Below are 19,989 nucleotides of genomic sequence, written 5' to 3'. Positions count from 1 at the left end.
ACATACTCAACCATAGTGCTGGCATTCTTTAAAACTTAATGAAGCACACTCATGCACTTCACACATACAGGTGCCCCTTGTATATCCTTCCATCGTTCATCACAGACACAGGGTGCCTCACTAATGCATCGCCTTTCCATGGGGGCGCTCATACAGGGGTCAACCTGACCTAAGGGTCCCTCATACAGCTCTTACTTTGAGCACACTTCCTTCCCCATCACAGCAAGCCCTTTCACTTCTGGCATTATGTAGCAACAGGAGAAAGCAGCCCCACCTGGCCTCAAACCCCAGTACAAAACCTGCACTCTGCATTTTATTTGTAGAGCGCTTTATCATGTACTCAAAGCAGTGAACATTGTAGGGTAAAAAAGGGAGGCAGGCAGGATTAAAAGTAAAAAGAAAGATGAATGAAATAATAAATTAGGAGGCACACATAAAGTGTTCAAGCAGTTGCAAGTGTGGAAAGAAACAGACATATGCCATAATTAAAAAGTAAAGTAGCCTATTACATATTTATAACTGTTTCTAACAAATGCAGACAATACATTTGCCAGTTTACTTACAAGTGCGTGTATGGAGATGTCTTTCATCTCCTTGATGAAAATTATACTCTTTCCCATTCATTTCCTATGACAAAAAAAGTGTGACCGAGTTGAATAAATCACTCAAAATTCAAAGAAATTAGTCACAACGAATTTCATGTGTTCAAATGCCTTTTGTGAAGGATATCAAGGTCTTGAGACAATCTGATGAAAAATGCCATATTTATGGTACAGAGAATGTGTAAATAGGTCATTTTTGACCAGAACAGTAAGCATCATTTTGATTTTGAAATTTCTGAGAACACCCACTTCACTCCATTTTCCCTTACTCCAGTGCATCGAGAGCCAACACGCACAGATATGTCTAAATGGGCTACACGTGTCTCATACCTAGTGTCATGCCCCTCCTGAACCAGTGACACCATCAGATGCATCTTACCTGGGCTAAGGAGAGAAAGAACTGGACTTTTGCTCAGTGATCCAAAGTCTTCTTTTCAGATGAAAACACATTTTTGCATTTCATTAAGAAAACAAGGCCCCAGAGTCTGGAAGAAGATTGGAGAGGCACAAAATCCAAGTTGCTTGAAGTCCACTGTGGAGTTTCCAGTCAGTGATGATTTGGGGTGCCATGCCATGCTGGTGTTGCTACTGAGTTGTATCAAGTCCAGATTCAAAAAAGCCATCTACCAGGAGATTCTAGAGTACTTCATGTTTCCATTTGCTGACAAGCTTTATGGAGATGCTGATTTCTTTTTCCAGCAAGACTTGGCTCCTGTGCACAGTGCCAAAACTGGTTTGCTGACTATGGTACTGTGCTGGATTGGCCAGCCAACTGACCTGAACCCCATAATATATGGGGTATTGTCAAGAGGAAAATGAACATGATGACTTTACACGATTAAAGCAACCTCTTCTATAATACCTCAGTAGTGCCACAGGCTGATTGCCTCCATGCCATGCTGAATTGATGTAGTAGTAGCTAATTTGTGGGATCCCCTGAAGTCGTAATAGGCCTATAGCCTATGTGTAGCCTATAGTTAAATGCATCAATCTAATGCAATCTGAGAACAAATTAACTTATTATTTTTTTCATTTATTTACGCAGGACGCCACAGTCTAGGCAATTAATGACACTGTGCCTCATGGTCCCCTGTATGCCATTAGGCCTATGGGTTTCATCAGGTCCCTTTCCACAGGTGTATAAAATCAAGCACCTTTATCAATGCAGACTGCATGGTACTTGATTAATACATCTGTGGAAAAGGGACCTGATGAAACCCATGAATAGGCCTATAGATGATTTTATGAATCCTAACCCTCATCCTATGTTAAACACCTCATCTTTGATCAAAGTAGTTTTTTTTTTTTAATTATTCATGTAGCCTAAGGCAGGCTATCTCTGGTTAGAGCTGTTAGAGATGCTACTCATTTTTATCCTTAAAATGCAACATCCTTCAGCTCCAGTCTTGTAGAAAGTAGGCGTGTTCCCGTTGCCATAACATCCAGCCTACCCACCACACCGTGAGCAATCGGATGATTCTGCGAGGGCGGTGCCTAGGATGGAAGCAGCAGCTACATAGTGCCCACAGCAGCATCCGTGAGTGAGTTGAGTAGTGTTAGCTCACTGCACATTGGTTAATCCCCTGATTTGTACCAGACCCTTCAGAATACAGCGTTACGCGTGGCTCCTCAGTTATCAGTAAAATTGATAATACATCGTTTGTATTTTGATTGTGGGCAGTTGAAGTGTACATATCGCCAAACTGACTGATCTGTCATTCAGAGAGGTAACGTAGAAATTAGTTCACGAGCTGAGCATATCATGGAGACGGAAATACACGTGCCTGTTGGCTCACCGGCAATAAGAAAATTTCCAATATTAGTCGACGAACATAATGTTGTCGGTGGGGCCATGAAGTTGATAAAAGAGCTGCGACCAGCATGGGACATAAAGCTCGTAAAGACCAAGGTAAGTTTGACGTTTTCTATAACGTTATTGGTTAGCGGCTAACAGATGTTAGCTTGATAGCTAAGTTGTGTTCCAAATTAAGTCTGCCTGTGTCGATGGATGTTATTTTTTATTAACCAGTTCACATTGACATGCAGTCTAGCGCACAGCGCCTGCCAGTCCACTACGTTTGGAAACTGCTCGACCCGGTGAATTGCACGAGCGTAGTGTTCAGTGAGAGGTTTTCTTGTGTTAGCCGCCGGTATCCCTGGGTGTGTAAGACTTGTCTTCGTCATCATTTAAGGAAGCTAGCAGCCTATTTGTTAGCTGGAAGACAGTTCAGCTAGTCCGGGATAACGTTACACCCTTCATCACCGTCTGGAACAGATCATGAGACGCCAGCAGTGTGCAACTGAAATTACTACACAAGACAACGATTGTCATTTAACGTTAACGTTACCATTGAAAAGGTCCGTGCGAAAGTCAGTTCCTTGCCATAGTTACCCAGAATGTTTTTAATGACAAATCTCTTGGCAGACTTAAGTTGTATTTGCAATGTTAGATATATGATCCATAATAAACAGGTCGGGAGAAAGATGGGATGCACGGTCAGACGATGCTAGGTTAAAGTTGGTTATTAATATTACTTTATTTTTTATTGATGCATATTGATTTATTGGTAAATAACCTTAGTTCCTCAAGTTCGGAGTCAAACAGGCTAAACATGACTCACAAGAGCAAGGTTTGCCCATTTTACTGTATGCTAAAGTAGCCCTTCAAAGGTAGACTAAGGTTGAACATATTGGAAACTTTAGAACCAAGCAGGTGTGTTGCTTTCTCTTGTGACAAGGGTGCCCTCCCATGTGCCTCTTGGACGAACAATCCCTGAACTGAAGAACAGGCTTGTGCATCCTTCTAAAATTATGCACGAAAGGTCTTATATAGGCCTAAAGATGGATGGAGTGTGAAAATGTAAAAAAAAAAATAATAACAGCTGAACCAAATGGGCTCTATAACGGGGACATCTGAAGGTGCATATCTGGCCTTAGAAAACTGGGGACAGGTTTAGACTTGGGATGGGCCCATGGGGGTGTGTGTGTGTGTGTAAGTAGGTGGGTGGGGGTGTGGGCAGGGTTACCATAGTGGAGTGTATTGTTTGGGTGCTTTGGTGCTCAGCAGTGATGTTTACCACCAGCGGTGACACGTGGCTCGGCTGGTGTCTGGGGACCCCTGATTCCCCCCTCGTGTTTGGCAGCGTTGGACATGTTTACAACCAGTCTGTATGCATTGCTGGTATTGTGCTGTGGGTTTAGACACGGAGCACAGCAGTGTCATCGCGCGAATAGGCTCCCAAGCCTCACGTGTTTGCCCACATAGACAGGGATCAGTGATCAGTGACTAAATTAATGGGTCAGATTACTGTCCGACTGAGGACCACCACATTCCAGACTGCTAAATTAAGTGGGGTGGGGGGAGGGCAGAGGAGTTGTTTACTCAAACCACCTGAGCCACCTGTACACAGCACTTAGGAGCAGAAAGGCTATTTACAGTAGTAACCTATGCCATAGCCAAGGCCTATGTGTTTGGGATTGTTTCTTTCCAGGGGGATATTCCAAGTACGTGGTTTAGTGACAAACCTGGGCAAGTTAACTCAGAGTAAACCTCCTACAACAACAGCCCTATGGCATTGTTTTGTAAGGAGAATTAAGCCATGCAGCTCTTCTATTAGAAGGTTTACCCCTTACTCTGAGTAAACTTACCCAGGTTTGTCACTAAACCACGTACTTGGAATACCCCCCAGGCCAGTGGTGATGTTCCAAAACACTGGGATCGGTTGGTCCTGTATAAAGATTAAGATAAGACCAAATTCCTTTTAGTCAAGTCCCTCCACTTGGCGGCCATATTGCAATGCTTTTTGGGCACTCATCGGGCATCCTGTTCGGCAGAAATGCGCGTGCGCAAGGCTTCACGTCACCAGCGGCGAGTTCACAACATATGATGCACGATGTCTTCACAACACACCATATGATTGACTCAATGTATTTACATCACACCACAGGATTTTTTGAGTGCAGTGTCTCCTCATTAGAAAGTCTCTGATAAGACATGTGATTTTCTGTCTGTGTGGTGTGAGGAAATTATTGTACTTTAAAGAAGTAAATGAAGAGGCCTCTGTATGGGTTGATTTGGTTAACTCTGCCAAGCAACAGTGGCCTTTGAGTAAAGGCTTGTTTAAGCTAACTCTTAGTGAGAGTTTCACCTAAAGCAGGCTTAAGATACACATCTTAAATCAATCTGGTCAAATTAATGTTTAGCGCTGTCATCAGGTGACGTTAGAATCAGTGTCCTTTCAGAGAAGAATTAGACCTAGGCGACATAATATAACCTATATTATACATCGACTATATGTCAATTGTTAAAGACAATGTTGATTATTACAAGGCCCAGTCTCAACAGAGCAACTCAGGATTAAGTCCCTTGCTCAAGGGCTCAACGATGGCAGCCAGCAATGGAACCCACAACTCTTCTGCCTACTAGGCATGCTAGCCCAGCTCCTTAGCCACTACGCTACCCCCGCCCACCATAAAGGCCTATAGGCTAGGCCTCTGAGTTGTGATCCAGCAGTGTTTTGGCCCTGAATATGCCCTTTGGTGCCATCTCGCCATGAAACCATTCCAGGAATGCGAGTAATGCATGCATGCTAGGTGGGCGGTGGGTCATGCACATTGTGTCCAGCTCCTGAGCGCTGGCCCAGCCACAGCTGAATGGAGTAGCGCCTAGGTCTCTCTAATTCATGAAATTCATGTGACTCATGTGAACCGCCTCATAGGCTACTATTGACCACAAAGTTGGGGTTGAATGTTGGGCCTGCTTAATCATTGGCGGTCAGCCTTTTGAGTGATAAGATCTCGCTTGAATTTTGTCACAGTTTTCCACACTGTCCAAAGTCCAGCAGCAATATACTGATGAATAATCAATCCTCTTAATGATGAGACTTAATGATTCAGCAGTATCAGCGCTCCGGTGAGCAGTCCATCATATTGTCTATTGTCTGGTGATCTTGAGGCAGAAACCTTTTATCTTTATGCTTCTCAGACAACGCCATCCGTCTAATGCTTTGTTTATCAAACAGCAATAATTCCAGTGCATTCACCTCAGATTGTAGTCTTGTATCATTGCGCTGGTCATGGCCATGATAATCTCCCGTAGCCTTAACTCCCATTTCACTGTGTATGCTCTAGCTCTTCACCGATGGCACGACCAACAAGCTCGTGGGCTGCTACACCGAGGCCAACCCAGAGGATGTAGTGCTGGTGCGCGTCTATGGCAACCGCACAGAACTGATCGTGGACCGGGACAACGAGCTGCGCAGCTTCCAGGTCCTCCACGCCAACGGCTGCGCCCCGCGCCTCTACTGCTCCTTCCAGAACGGCATCTGCTACGAGTTCATGCAGGGCGACGCACTGGGGACGCAGGACGTCCGGGACCCCGTACTGCGGAGGTAAAGCCGGCGCTTCACATAGAGCTAAGTCCTCATCACCCTCTCCAGATTCCGTATATAAGTATAGTATATATACTTTTTTGATCCCGTGAGGGAAATTTGGTCTCTGCATTTAACCCAATCGATGAATTAGTGAAACGCACACAGTGAACACACAGTGAGGTGAAGCACACACTAATCCCGGCGCAGTGAGCTGCCTGCTTCAACGGCGGCGCTCGAGGAGCAGTGAGGGGTTAGGTGCCTTGCTCAAGGGCACTTCAGCCGCGGCCCACTGGTCGAGGCTCGAACCGGCAACCCTCCGGTTACAAGTCCAGAGTGCTAACCACGGCTGCCCATAAAATTTCAGATTCACTCAGCAGGGCCGAGCAGGGAGAAGAGGTTTCAGTGATAAAGCACGCTTCACCTGCTTACTCAGTGGATAAGTGCACACAGCACATACCATAAAACCCACTAAGCAAATGCTACAGGTGGTAGCTGTAAGAGATGAGACCTAGCATCCAGTATTGGAACAGAGACTTGGGTAGCACTATATTACAGTTCTCCTGTTACACTGTGTCTGCACAATGGAGTACAGCGTAACAAAGTGCAATACCATGTACTTATGTTGTACGTACGTACGTACGTACGTACATAATGGCATTTTGTGTACTTGGAGATAGGAAATGCTTGTTACAGTACTCTTTCAAAGTGCTTATTTCTTCTGAAAAAAGTAAAATAAATAAATAACATTTGTACAGTGATATAAAGTGTTGCCATCATTTCAATACATGATAGACAGAGAAAGTCATTGGTCATTGAAAGCATAATGACCAAGTTAACTCATTAAGAGTCAAACATGTGACTTGTATGTTGCATTTTGACATTGTGGAGAGACTGGTATTTCCAATCTTCCCTTTTGGTTAATGTGGTTATTTTCTGTACACTGACTAGACTCATAGCCAGAGAGATGGCACGCATCCACGCTATCCATGCACACAACGGCTGCATCCCTAAACCCAACCTGTGGATCAAGATGCGCAAGTACTTCTCCCTAGTGGCCACAGAATTCACCGCAGAGGCCTCCAACAGCAGGTAAACTCCGGGATATTCCTTCTATTGTACATAATGTCAAGATCAAACCAAACTATGTAGTTAAGATTAGCCACAAAATCTCCCCAGGGCATGATGCAGTCTAAGTCAAGAAAAATAAAGGTAGTTGAGACAGTCAGCAGTTTAAAATAGTTTAAATAAATAGCCGAAACATCTTCAAAGGCTCAGACAGTTTGAAAAGTAATTGTAAGTCAAGCCAATGTTTGCAGACAAAGGGCTTCATTGTTGATAAACTAATGAGAACGAGAATGTGTTGCTTCTCCAAGGGAGACCTGAAATGTCTGAACTAAAATGTCATCCTGTGTTTATGAATGGAAAAAGTGAAGGACTTTTTTTTTTTTTTTTTTTTTTTTTCAACCCCAATATCCTGGATTATTTATGCTCTGCTGAGTGGAAATAATCATACCGGTAGTCACCACTGGATCAAGCGCTTGTAATAAGGGTTTTACATAAGCTTGACCATAACGACGGCGGGACAAGGAAGTGCTGGAGGCCTCCATTGGACAGTTGGCAGATGTTTGCATTCTGCCACCTATCTGCAAGGCTATGTACCCACGCAACCCATTATCTCATCAGCTCATAGACACCCAGAATCAGCTCAGATTCTCAAATGGCCTTCACTTGAAAACCATATCTCCATAAGTATACTTACATTTGTCCTATTGTTTTTTTGTGTGTCTCTTTAACCCCTTCCTGCTCATGAAGAACCGTTCATTTGAAAACGAACTCCCTTCATTTCCATGATTAGTCGATAAATTCATTTGAAAACAAACCCCCTTAATTTCCATAATTAGTCGATATATACTATTTGGGCTACTATTCCCTTTGAAAGGCCTGATCATAAAAGGGGGTTTTGGACCATCATGCTCATGCTTGGGCTCAGGCTTGGCTGCTGTGGCCTTGCTTTTCTTTATATCAGAGAATGTTTTATTTCAAGAATGTTGACAGAGCCAGTTGCCTGGGCAGTTGTTTGTCCCACTTTCCCACTCAGTCTTGCTGAGCAGCTGGTTGCTTCCCTGCAGGCCAGTAGGCCAGCAGGTGTACCGTATGGGCTCTCCAGTTACCGAGATTAACCGGTAAGCCACTTGTATCCAGAGAGTGGTCACCAGCGTAGAGCCTTGATTGGCTGAGTTGGGTCACGGGAATAAACCTCTTTGCTCCCTTTCAGCTAATTGGAAACCTCTCCCATGTGTCTTGTCTCATGTTTGAAGTCAGACCGTGCCTCCCTCCTCAGCAGACATTTGATTGGCTGAGACACGGGTGTCTCTCCCATAAGGTTTTTAAAATACAAAACATTTCCCTCTTTGCATGTGTGAGACTTGCCCATCTTAATAACTGGTTGTAAAAGTAGGATGTGAGAGATGAGATAAGACCATGTCAATGAACGAATGCACACAGCTCATGTCAAATGAGTACAAACACAGTTCAAAGCACTAGAGCAAACCTCAGTACTGACAGACAATTCTAGGTCCTTATACTGTCAGGTGGGATGCTCATGAATTTGATTTTTGAAGCTGATGAAGCAGTTAACAGGTGTATTCGGTAGCATTTTAGCCATGTCATTTGTCCTTCATGGTAATACTTTTAAAATATACCATATTAATAGAGTGTTTATGAAATGATTGCAAAATAGATTATTGGAAGGTACATAAAATGGTGTGAGTCATGGTCTTTTGTACTGTTGTACTGAAAAATAAAAACCTGTAGGGCTCTTGGGGGTTACTGGAGATCAGCAGGCAGGGAAATGGACATGGTCTCTGTGAAGACATTAAAGAAGACCTGTTAATATTACCAATGGTTTATGTTCCCAGAATCCAACAGGAAGTTCCCAGCCAGGAAATACTGGAACAGGAAATGACCTGGATGAAGGAGCACCTCTCTCAGCTGGGTTCTCCTGTTGTGCTGTGCCACAATGACCTGCTCTGCAAAAACATCATCCACAACGACAAAGAAGGTAGGAACTCCATGAACTGCTGTCAAGTCGGACTTGAGCTTGTGTTGTTATCCTAAGCCCAAAGAAGAAGCAGAACAATATTTCTAGGCTGTGACCCATTTAAATCGAGATTGTTTTTCTCTTTCCTTAGGCCATGTCCGGTTCATAGATTATGAATATTCTAGTTATAATTACCAGGCTTTTGACATTGGGAACCACTTCAATGAATTTGCTGGTAAGAAACCAAAACATGTCCTTGGTTACTTTTGTCATGTAGATGTCAAAATTTGATGAAAAATGGATGTTTCAGTGACTGTGTGTGTGTGTGATGGCAGGCATGAGTGAGCCAGATTTCGGCCTGTACCCCAGTCGGGACATGCAGTTGGAATGGCTCCACACGTACTTGCAGAACTACAAACTGTACACCAAGAAAGGAGAGGAAGTCAGTCAGCAGGAGCTGGAGACTCTCTACGTGCAAGTCAACAAGTTTGCCCTGGTGAGCCCACCGCAGGGAAACAGGCAGAGGACATGGGAATGCAATCAAAGATGAGCAGCTACATGGTGCTAAGAGTATTCATACATGCTACTAAGTTAGCAAAATGTTGCAATTTATGTTCCTAATCAACACTTGTAACATGCGGTCAGTTTTAAAGGTGTATATCTTCAGTCAGCACAAAATAGTGGCCTGAGCTGTGTTATGTGTGTGTCTGTGTGCGTGTATATGTGTGTGCACAGATTCAGGGGTAACCTGATGCGTTCTCTCTCTCCTTGCTAGGCCTCGCATTTCTTCTGGGGTTTCTGGGCACTTATCCAGGCCAAATACTCCTCCATCGACTTCGACTTCCTCGGGTGAGTCAATCAATATGAGCTTCACACCACCCTACTGTCCTCTCCACATGGGGCACATCTGTGCTCACTTAAAACCCTAAACCTTAAACGACCCCCATCATTTCCATTGCAACAACAAAGGACCCGTCGCTCTTAGGAACAGTCCCTGTTGGTGTGCTACGCTGACACCTCTAACTAGTTTGAGTCTTGTTGCAACTTGAGTGGAGATGCACCTCAGTTTCCCCTGTGAGAGCTGAAGGTAGTTGAAGGCCCCTTTGCTTTGTAGAAATGTTGTCAACAGAGTCTGTTATAAGGACGCTGATGGTAGAAACATGATCTCTGCTGAATGTATTGGAGATAGCTCTGCACCAGAACAGTTTGTATTGGCCGCTGTCACAGTTTTTCAGCAAGGCCTTGGACAACAAGAGAAGCCTCAGACGAGCTTTTGTGTGGCTGCAACAGAATAGCGCTCTCTTCTCGCGGTGACATCAGCCAGGTGGTGGTGGTGTTCTCCTCTTAGGCTCTGCACCTGATGAAACCTTTGGGGGGGTTCATCATACTGCTCATGTTGCCCCTGGACCCTTGATAAGCCTGAAGGGGCCTGCTGGCAGTATATTGGTCGCAATGATGCCCTAAAATATTTTCCCCCGCCACGGTCTGCCGTATATTTGACACCCCAAATCTTTGTCAGACACAGGCTTGAAAGTGTTAAGGCTCACACAGTTGCGTGCGTTGCAGTGCTGGAGACGCATCCCGTCCACTTTACATGGGCTTACGCCATCCGTTGCCGAACTGAATTGTGGGTCCGTTGCATCGCGTTGCTCCCGTCGCTCAGCCTCTCTGTGTCCGTCTATTTACCCGGACTCGGGAGTTCAAATTTTTCTCAAGGAAGAATGCTTAACTCTATAAAAGCGTATCCTCCTTGAACTACTGCCCACGTTAATCATGTCCCTTCCCGCCTAGCGTTATAGAATCTGGTTGCGTGTGTGTTGTGTAATGGGGTGGGTGTATGGGTGCACTAATGAAAATGCGAAAATTTCGCACACAAAATTTTTCGCACTGTTATTTCGTATCGTATCTGGTGTGTACGGGCCTTTAGTCAGCAACCAGAGAGTGATCTAAAACTGAGCCTAAAGAACAAGACTCCAATTTAAACCTGCTCTTTTCTTCTTCTCCATCTTCCTGTGTGTTTGTGACAGGTACGCTGTGCTCCGTTTCAATCAGTACTTCAAGACCAAGCCAGCCCTCATGGCCCTGACCGTCCCCGAGTGAGAGCTCGGCCAGGGCCACAGGAGGAGGAGGGTCTGGCTCCAGAAAGGACACCAAGTAGCCAGGCCGTAGGATGCTTCTGGGGGTGGGTTGGTGTGGGATGGGATGGGGTTAAGCAAAAGTGGAATGGTCTGGTTGACGGTGCATCTCCTGCTCCATCCTCCAGCTCAGCATCTTGTCACATGTCAAATGCAATTCCTTTCCTTTTTGTCCTTTTTACTTTCTATCGCTTCCTTCAGAACCTTTCCTTATCGTCGCAAGTTTCCCTATACTCCCCATATTCTGATGGATCCAGAACCGGACCTAGTTTGACAAGAGTGTGTGTGCTCTGTGTGTGCGTGCGAGCGTAATGTGTATGTGTACGAGTGGGTAACGCATGTGTGTTGTAATAAGTGGACCATTTCTAATTATTTATTTATGAAACTGGTGACTAAGCCCAGTCATACTCACGAACACACCCCTGGACCGCTGTGTGTGTGTGTGTGTGTGTGTGTGTGTGTGTGTGTGTGTGTGTGTGTGTGTGTGTGTGTGTGTGTGTGTGTGTGTGTGTGTGTGTGTGTGTGTGTGTGTGTGTGTGTGTGTGTGTGTGTGAGCCTTCGGGCTCCTGAGCAATGGTGTCCTCAGCGGTCAGGAGCCGTGTGCCGTGGCACTTTTGCAGTGGTGAGATGAGTTGGCCGGTGTGGTAACTCTGTGCGGTGGAGCACGTGTTCCTCAAGCAACTGGTGGGCGCTCTCAGCAACCCACAAACTCTGGTGGAGTTAGAAGGCATATTAACTTTGAAAAAAAAAAAAAAGAACTTATCGCTTGCTTGCTCTCCTCCAATATATATTTTTGTTGCTTTTTTATATCTTAACAGTTCATTTATGGACAATTTCATGTCTTATTTAATTCTAGGTATGGTGCTCTTGAATGCAGAACAAAAGTTTGCATTCTCAGTTTTGATCCAGAGCATGGTTATTACCGCAACTCGGTTGTCAGTTGCGGATACCATCTCTTTAGCTTGTCTCGCTGCTCTTCTAGAACATTCCCTGACCAGTGGGCAGTGAGGACATTCTCTCTCTCTCTCTCTCTCTTGACCTCCAACAGGAGACACTGCTTCCACATCTTTGGCTTTTATGGTTATCGCCCAGCGAGGCTGTGTTTAACTTTCCACTCATCACGCCGGGGGCCATGGAGCATAACCACCTCCACCACCTCCTCCTCCTCCTCCAGCCCTCCACCCCTCCTTCCTCCCCTCTGCCGTCCTTCCTCTCATGGTCTCTCCTCCGTTCCCTGGGTTCCCACGGTTTGGACTGGTGCCGGTCAGAATCTGTTGCCCACTGAGATCCCTCTCCAGCGATCTTGTTTCAAAAAAAGAAAAAACAAAACAGAGCCAAACGGTTATGCAACCATCCTTGTGTAACAGATACCTGAATGAGTGTATGAGGCTCCAGCTTGAAAATGAAACAGCGGCCCCAGCTTTAGATTGTATGACTACTGTAGAGATGAATTGGTGTTTTCTGAGAACAAGCAGTGCTTGACTACAGGTGTGTGTAGGAACAGCTCCGTTGAATGAAATGGTAGCTTCCACAATCCAAACTGCAGTCCAGTTTTGACAGGATTAGAACATACAAACACACATGCAAACATTTGACATACCCATTAATTTGTCACTCATCGTGCCTGAAAAGATTACGTAACTGTTCAGCTTGGACTGTGTACGAATGTACCATAATATAATTGCACAACATGGTGCACCACAAAGGCAAGCACTTGGGGCACACTATTCATTTGTGGCTGCAAATGTTTGACGACACATGGCCATAAAATCAACATGGAACCCAGGTTGAAGTGTCCTCTTAAGATGAATCTATGACAAGTAGCTCACTAGCCCTTTCACAGGCCAGTTTGAATATAGTCTCATGTGTTTCCCTTTATACGTCACTCTGGCTTATCAGTCCTTGTATTTATCTGACTGAATAGGTTTTGCGTTTGCGGAGGTACCTCACTGGCGACGCCCACCCACACCACACTCCTCTACAGAGACCTCATTTTAGCATCTCTGCCAGTCATACAGATTGTGTAGAATTCTGTCTGATTATGGTTGTTTATTTGTCACATTTTCCTGTTTGAAATTCCTTAAAAAAAATGTATGTGGAAGTTAAGACGAAAACAAAATGCATGTGTGCAGATGGGCAAATTGACAAAATGCAGGTTTGTAGATAGACTTCCAATCACAGAAGAAGCTGTCCTCCAAGTATCAATGGCATTTCATAAAGACAGAGACATCATACCAGCTCTGGTTCCACCAGTGGCCACCATCATCCAACGCACAATTCTATGAATGCAGGCCAAGACCTACACTACTGTAAATGCTTGCTGTTCATGGTCTGACCGAGTCAGCCTGGTGGCATATACTCTGGTTGGATTACTGCTAGCTGTCTGTGAAAGCTTCATGACGGCAGGTGAATTATTTAGCAGTCCAAGCTGCAGGTGTTTATAGCAGAGGAGACGTGGCTCTCTAGCTATGGCCTGAATAATTTAGAGGCTCCCATGCTGCCTTTCCGTGAGTCACTCCCGAGGCACGTAACCATGAACTCTTGCCACGTCCATTCACCTGTTCACTCCTTGTGTGGACGACAGGCTTGTGCAAAATTCCAGAATTGAATTGAAACTGGCTCTTAAATTCCAATTAAATTCTTGAATTTCTCTTGCATTTCAATTGAGGTAGCAAACAGGAAGCCGAATTGCAATTTGATTTGTGCACAACCCTGGTGGATGAGGAAAATCCCACCAGGATGCAGCTATGCCCTTGGCTTTCCAGAGTCCCAAACCCCTCAAGCTCCTTAGACTTTCCTGAAGAATACATGAAGGAGATTGTTGATGTATGGATAGCTTTAATCCGACAGTCATGGTTATCTGGTTAAGGTGGGATAAGAAAATGAATCCTAAAGGCTATTAGTTTGTCTTGTACGCTACAGTTCACTTAAAGCAGCTCAGTCAGCAAGCAGCTGTTTTGTAGGCTGTTTCTGTACTCACTACATAACTGCTTCATATACAGCTCTGACCATATACATCAGTCCTATATGTCAGAATTCCTTCAAAGGCCAGTTGACAGGAACTTCCACAGAACTCTCAATGAATCCTGTTGTTGCTTATAAAAAGCAAACAAACATCAGATATGCCTTATATATGTGCATTAGGTTTCTTTGTAATAGGCTACCTTTTAAATGAAACCGCTCAGGAGTCTGAGTATGACGGTGCATATGAGGAGCAGGGACTTTGTCTAAACTTTGGTACACTGACGTTAAGCATGTCGTTCCCTGGAGGTTGAGCACCTGTTCATGAGTGATGGAGTAGATATCAAAATCATTCTATTAAAAAGATGCTTTGATATGTACCTATTTTGATATTTAATATTTATCTGAAGGCACTTGAATTATGGGGATATTTATTATTGCTATTTAATCCATGACATTTCAGTCTTGTTACTTGAGAACTAGATTAACATGACATGTTTGCAGTGCTTATCAGTGAAAACTAATTTTGATTTGAGAAGTGACGCTAACCCATAATGGCTTCCTTCCTGACTACAGTTGCATTTCCCTGTAGTGAATGTACTGTTCTGACTTGAAAAACAAAAGTGGATTGATTACTTGCTTTTCTCAGCCAGACTTTTTTGTAAATGTGTATGTGTGTGTGTGTGTGTGTGTGTCTCGTTATGTGATTTTTCCTTTTTCTTTTTTTTTTTTTCTTCCTTGGAAAAAAATAAATAAAACCACGGTTTGAATCAGGCAGGAAATCCACTTAAGAGTCAGAGTAGGATGCAGTGACTGAGGTGTAGTGCCAGCGTGTTACCATTAGAGGGCACTGTTTATCTCCTAATCAGCTGATCAGGGTATAGCAGTGTCCAAGCTCTCCTCAGTCAGTCAGTCATTCAAACAGGCCTTCAGTTCACAAAGCCCGTGGAGAAAGAGGAGAGGGTGCTGGGAGAAAGTTGTATATACTGTAATAAACTGTGAAAATGTGACTGATAACCCTTCTCACTTCAAGTGCTTGGGTGAGTAACTTAACGTGTCAATAAATATTTACATTAAAATCATCTGAACCAATCCAGTGGTCTTTCATTTTCTTGAAGAGCATTTTTTGGGAGAACCTCTTTGGTGTCAAATGGGGCATCCGTTATTAGCATGGCAAAATATACTTGCCTACTTTATGTTCTGATACAGTCCCCTGATCTAGATGCACGCCGTCAAGATCTGAGGGGGACAGATTTGTTAAAGATTTGCTATGCCGCTTCCCAGATCCAGATCGAACCGAAACGACATTTTACTGCCATTTAGATTCTCTGAACACAGCTTCCTCAGAAACACTCTGGCTTCCTCATGGAGTTTCCTTTTATCGCCTTCTCTGCCATTGCCGGCAGCAACCGGAAACCCCAGCTGGGGGAAGACTGCTATCGAGGATATCCTGCACCACACACACTCTCACACAACATCCTATGTCCACTCACACAGGGATGTCTGACCCTCTGGATGTGTCAGTGAATAGAGAAAGGTTGAGGCTACTTCTTTTTGTCATGGTCCTCTCTTTGGTAGCCTACCTTGTATCCAAAGCCGTAATCATAATATACTTTGAGGGGGACATGCCCCCCTCCTCCCCTGCCCCATATTCAAAAATGCTCAAATTGTCCCCCCCAGTAGTATCCTATCTTTTACTATGTTAGTATCACACACTGTCATGCTAAATAATCACTTGTTACAAACAAGTGAAAATATGCAAAATGGTTAAATATCTGACAAAAGGAAATACAAGGTGAGATGATCTCAGTTAAGTGATTTGAAACTTGCCAGGAAAACAATGACTTGATAATAATTATCTCTTGAGCCATCCCTCACTGTATGTGAAAGTTGTAGAATACTATGGAATTATAAAATACCAATTGAAAAAAAAGATGTACAGATTGGTAATTATTTCTGAGAAATTGCACTGCCTTCTCTCTCAGCCCTTCCCTTGATCAGTGCTCTTTTTTGTTGACCTATACTATAGGTTATAGTGTTTACCTACTAGCTACAAACTATTGTTAACTAAGGCCATACCATTTTCTCTTATGCATTCATGTAAAGTTTACAACAATATTCAAACCTTAACCTACTGCACCCTGGACTAAGCTATTTTTACAGTTTTTGCCCATTGATTACACACTAAAAATGAATGATTAGGCCGAAGCCTCAATACCTAAACTTCTTGTAGCATACTTTAAACACTGAGTAACCTTAGCTTAAACACATTTTCTGCTTTGCACATTGTCTGCAATTCTGCAACACACTTATTGCGAAACACTACACACAGTTTCTTACATTGGACACTTTGTTCAAAAATTAAATCTGTTATCTTCAGCTATCTTATAACGCTTCCATTCAAAATGTAACCACATCTGGTAATTGGTAATACCCACACACATAGGCCTACCTGAACACAGAGAAAACTGACATCAATCAGTCTGAGGCTTAGCACTACAAATAGACTGCAGGTAAGTTATTGTGTACCTGTTCAAGTGTGTACTTTTAGATTGAGTACCTGTGTACAGTTCTGCATTTGCCCCTTTACTCCCCATTTCTAAAACCTATCAAATAATTATTTACAGTGTGCCAATGAAAAGTATGACCACCAACCACATACCTGTATGCCTCTTGCAAGCAATGGAAGTGGCATGTAGAGGCAAGGGTGGATATGGCACACAAGGTGATATTTTCCCCGTCACTTGCAATGTCGCTGAGGACTTGTGGCCAGATATGAACAGAAGGCAGGATCCATAAGCACTCCCCCCACCCCCGTCACACACACACACACAAGTAAAAATATGTTTCTTTTTTCAAAAATTTTGTTGCAAAAATGTCAGCCGATTACTGCAGAAATTTTATTTTGAAATAAAGACAAAGACTGCAGTGTTTTATATAAGTGTCTATGCTTTTTTGTTGCAATAATTGCATTTTTAGAAAGGATTGTTGAGTTTTGATTGTAGTGTTTCATGTTGCATCTATTGTGAGTTGTTTGGTGCTCTTATTTGGTTGTGTGTAGCCAAATTCTGTAAAAAGTGTGTAAGCATAAGTAATAGGCAAAAACTGTAACTAGATAAGTCAGTTTTGGCTCCTTTACTCACCTTATGCCACCGTCTATCCCTGTCAAATTGGCATCAGCATAGTACATGTAATAGAATGTCAGGAACTGATTTCATCCGCTATGCACGTTTGGTCCCATTTGGAAGTGGGGTTTATGTTGGATGAATGGGTGGGGGCGGTGGGTGATGAGGATGCACAGTGAATCTGAATAAACAATTTCAATTTCATGTCCGGAACACCGTCTGAAATACACCTCGTGATGGGGCCAATATCAAGAACTACACCATGTGATGGGGTCAATATCAAGAACTATAGTGACCCCTTGTGGATATCCAATTTAGTGCAAATTTAAATCGAAGCCCAACTTCTGTCACAGTTTGAGGGGAAAGTGGTTTATGTTGTACAAAATCTTACAGCCATGATATGATTCCTCAGTAATCTTACATGATCTGCAACTCCAGAAGGAGCTCAAATTATTTAATAAACACAAAAATGAATATAATCACCAACACCTAAGTATAGATCTATTAAGTTGGAAGCAAAATCAGAAAGACTTGGCTCAAGCAGAGCAAAACAACAACCAAAAAAACACAAACAAATATCGCACAAACAAAAGACACAAATTGAGATATTACTGCAAATTGAGCACATCAGGTGTTTTTATTACTATTATAATATTTCAAAAACAAACCACAAACCTCTGAGAGAGAAAAAATAACAGAAAAATGTACAACCTTTAAATTACAGCTTTATAAACAAAATAAAGTCTGTTCTATTATATACAACAGCAGGTGCTACAACAGCGATCAGGAGTGGGGGTTTTTACTTTACCAGATTTTACAAATAAGAAAAGGTCTTCATATAACTCCCTATACAAGTACAGCTACTTTATAAGGTGCCAACACATAACCCAGCACATTTTTCTTCAGATGCCTGATTTTGAATTTTCTGATGCTCTTTATCAAAAAAAGTTATTTATCTTTCTTTTTTTTTACATTAAACTCTGCTAACGATTTTGACCTAGGTGTTATTTTAGTTTTACTGCAGCATGTACAGAAACTATTCTATATATGTGACACACGACTTGGGGGGATGTGAAGAGACAATCAATGTGGCCGAGGAAGATGAGAAGACCTAACTGACGCAAAACACACACACACACACACACACACACACACACACACACACACACACACACAGGTGGGTCTAACCGGAGCTCTCTCTCTCCCCCTTTGCTGATGGCCTGACGCAGACACAGCATAGCATAAACACATCAAGTGCAGCCCCCGCCCCACAGCAGGAGAGCAGGAGGTCTACCGAACCCACCCGCCTCCCCCCTCCCCCCCGCCCCTAGATTTCAGCAGACTCCCCTCAATCAAATCAGTGCAAGAAAAAAAATCCGCCGTTTCATGAATGTGCCAACCAGCAGGTGGTCAAGCCATTCTGCAGCGCCTCAGCGTCTACACTGAGCACACATGGAGCACAAGAGCACCACGCAAGGCAAAGAGCTCTCAAATACAGCCAACATGGACATGCCGGTAGGAAGTGGGAAAATGCCCCGCCCTTGCCGGTCAGACAACTTGCTGATCAGCTTCTGATCAGTGCTCACACTCTGTGAGGTCGGGATGGATCGAGTCCCACTGATCTCAAAACAGCAGAGGTGCGGTTCGGCAATTGCACCGAGACAGAGGAGCCATTACTGAAAAGCATAGAGCTCCATTCCGCCATCTGACACTCAGGCAACAGTTCTCAGCTCTAATCCCAGACTAACTCTTTACAAATACTTTAGCTCGTAGCTAGGCTTAAACCAGAGCCAGAGGCTTGTCTATATTTGGGTGAGCATTTCTCGGATGAAAGATGACTCACTTCTTTTTGCCTTGTAGACTGAAGTGGCTCACACACGGATGGTAGTATTCTACCACAAAAACACACACAGTCAATTCTCTGTACTTTCCAAACAATGCATACAAAGAAACAAAGACACAAAAAAACAGCTTAATATAACAGAAATTATAAAAACAAATGTCAAATTCCATTATTTTGTAAAACATGAGTGTGAAAAAAAAGAAGCACAAACAAAAATATTACACCAGCCTCAACAGGGGATAATTTGATAAATCTGGACCTATTATAATGAGAACCTTCAAGGCTGGCTACGGTGTGTACCCCTCTATCTGAGATACTTGTGTAAGCTGCACCTGGGAGATCTTGGTTTTAAATTTGCTGTCAGTGCAAGTCGAAGAGAGAAGTGCCAGAAGGGTGGTTGAAATGGTGGTTATGGTTGGAGGTTTCATGACCTTGGCTGCAGTTGTGTCACATTTTGAGAGTGAAGAGGTTAGTGTGTGTGTGTGTGAGAGTGTGAGCTTGTTGAAGTGTGCCCTTTTTGAGGAAGTGGTGTTGATAATAACTGATAAATATAACTTTATTACTACAACAGCTTCTCACTGACTGAAGCTTATAGTTTTCTTTCGCATACCAGCACAGCAGAGAGATCTCCAAAGGATTAACTGACCCTAGAACAGGCCTGGCCCTTGTTCCGTGTGAAACTGACCAATCAGCTGCTATCAAGGACATCAACATAGCATCTGGATAACCCTCACCATGACTGATCTTGGCCTATGAATGCCACTCAAACAAAATCCTTTAAGGGCCCCTGTGTATCCGTGAATGCATATTACACAAGTCTTTTCGTTCAAGGAGACCTTACAAAAAACATCAAAACACACACATGCACAAATAAACATAAACAAACATAAACACACATGAATTAACATCAA

The 19,989-nt window shown here is 43.4% G+C and overlaps 1 protein-coding gene across 1 annotated transcript; it reads left to right on the top strand.

Annotated features, from left to right (window-relative positions):
- Window positions 1-2,106: 2,106 nt before the first annotated feature.
- On the top strand, window positions 2,107-15,192 carry etnk2 (ethanolamine kinase 2). The gene is made up of 8 exons (XM_048255484.1): window positions 2,107-2,511; window positions 5,733-5,992; window positions 6,923-7,063; window positions 8,893-9,035; window positions 9,166-9,249; window positions 9,350-9,510; window positions 9,790-9,863; window positions 11,042-15,192. The coding sequence occupies exons 1-8, from the start codon at window positions 2,365-2,367 to the stop codon at window positions 11,112-11,114; spliced, it is 1,083 nt and encodes a 360-aa protein (XP_048111441.1). The 5' UTR covers window positions 2,107-2,364; the 3' UTR covers window positions 11,115-15,192.
- Window positions 15,193-19,989: the final 4,797 nt, after the last annotated feature.

Source organism: Alosa alosa, chromosome 10, assembly GCF_017589495.1.
Source record: "Alosa alosa isolate M-15738 ecotype Scorff River chromosome 10, AALO_Geno_1.1, whole genome shotgun sequence".
In the NCBI taxonomy this organism is placed as follows: domain Eukaryota; kingdom Metazoa; phylum Chordata; class Actinopteri; order Clupeiformes; family Clupeidae; genus Alosa; species Alosa alosa.
Note: the sequence above shows the minus strand (reverse complement) of the source record. Positions and strands in the feature narration are given on the sequence as shown.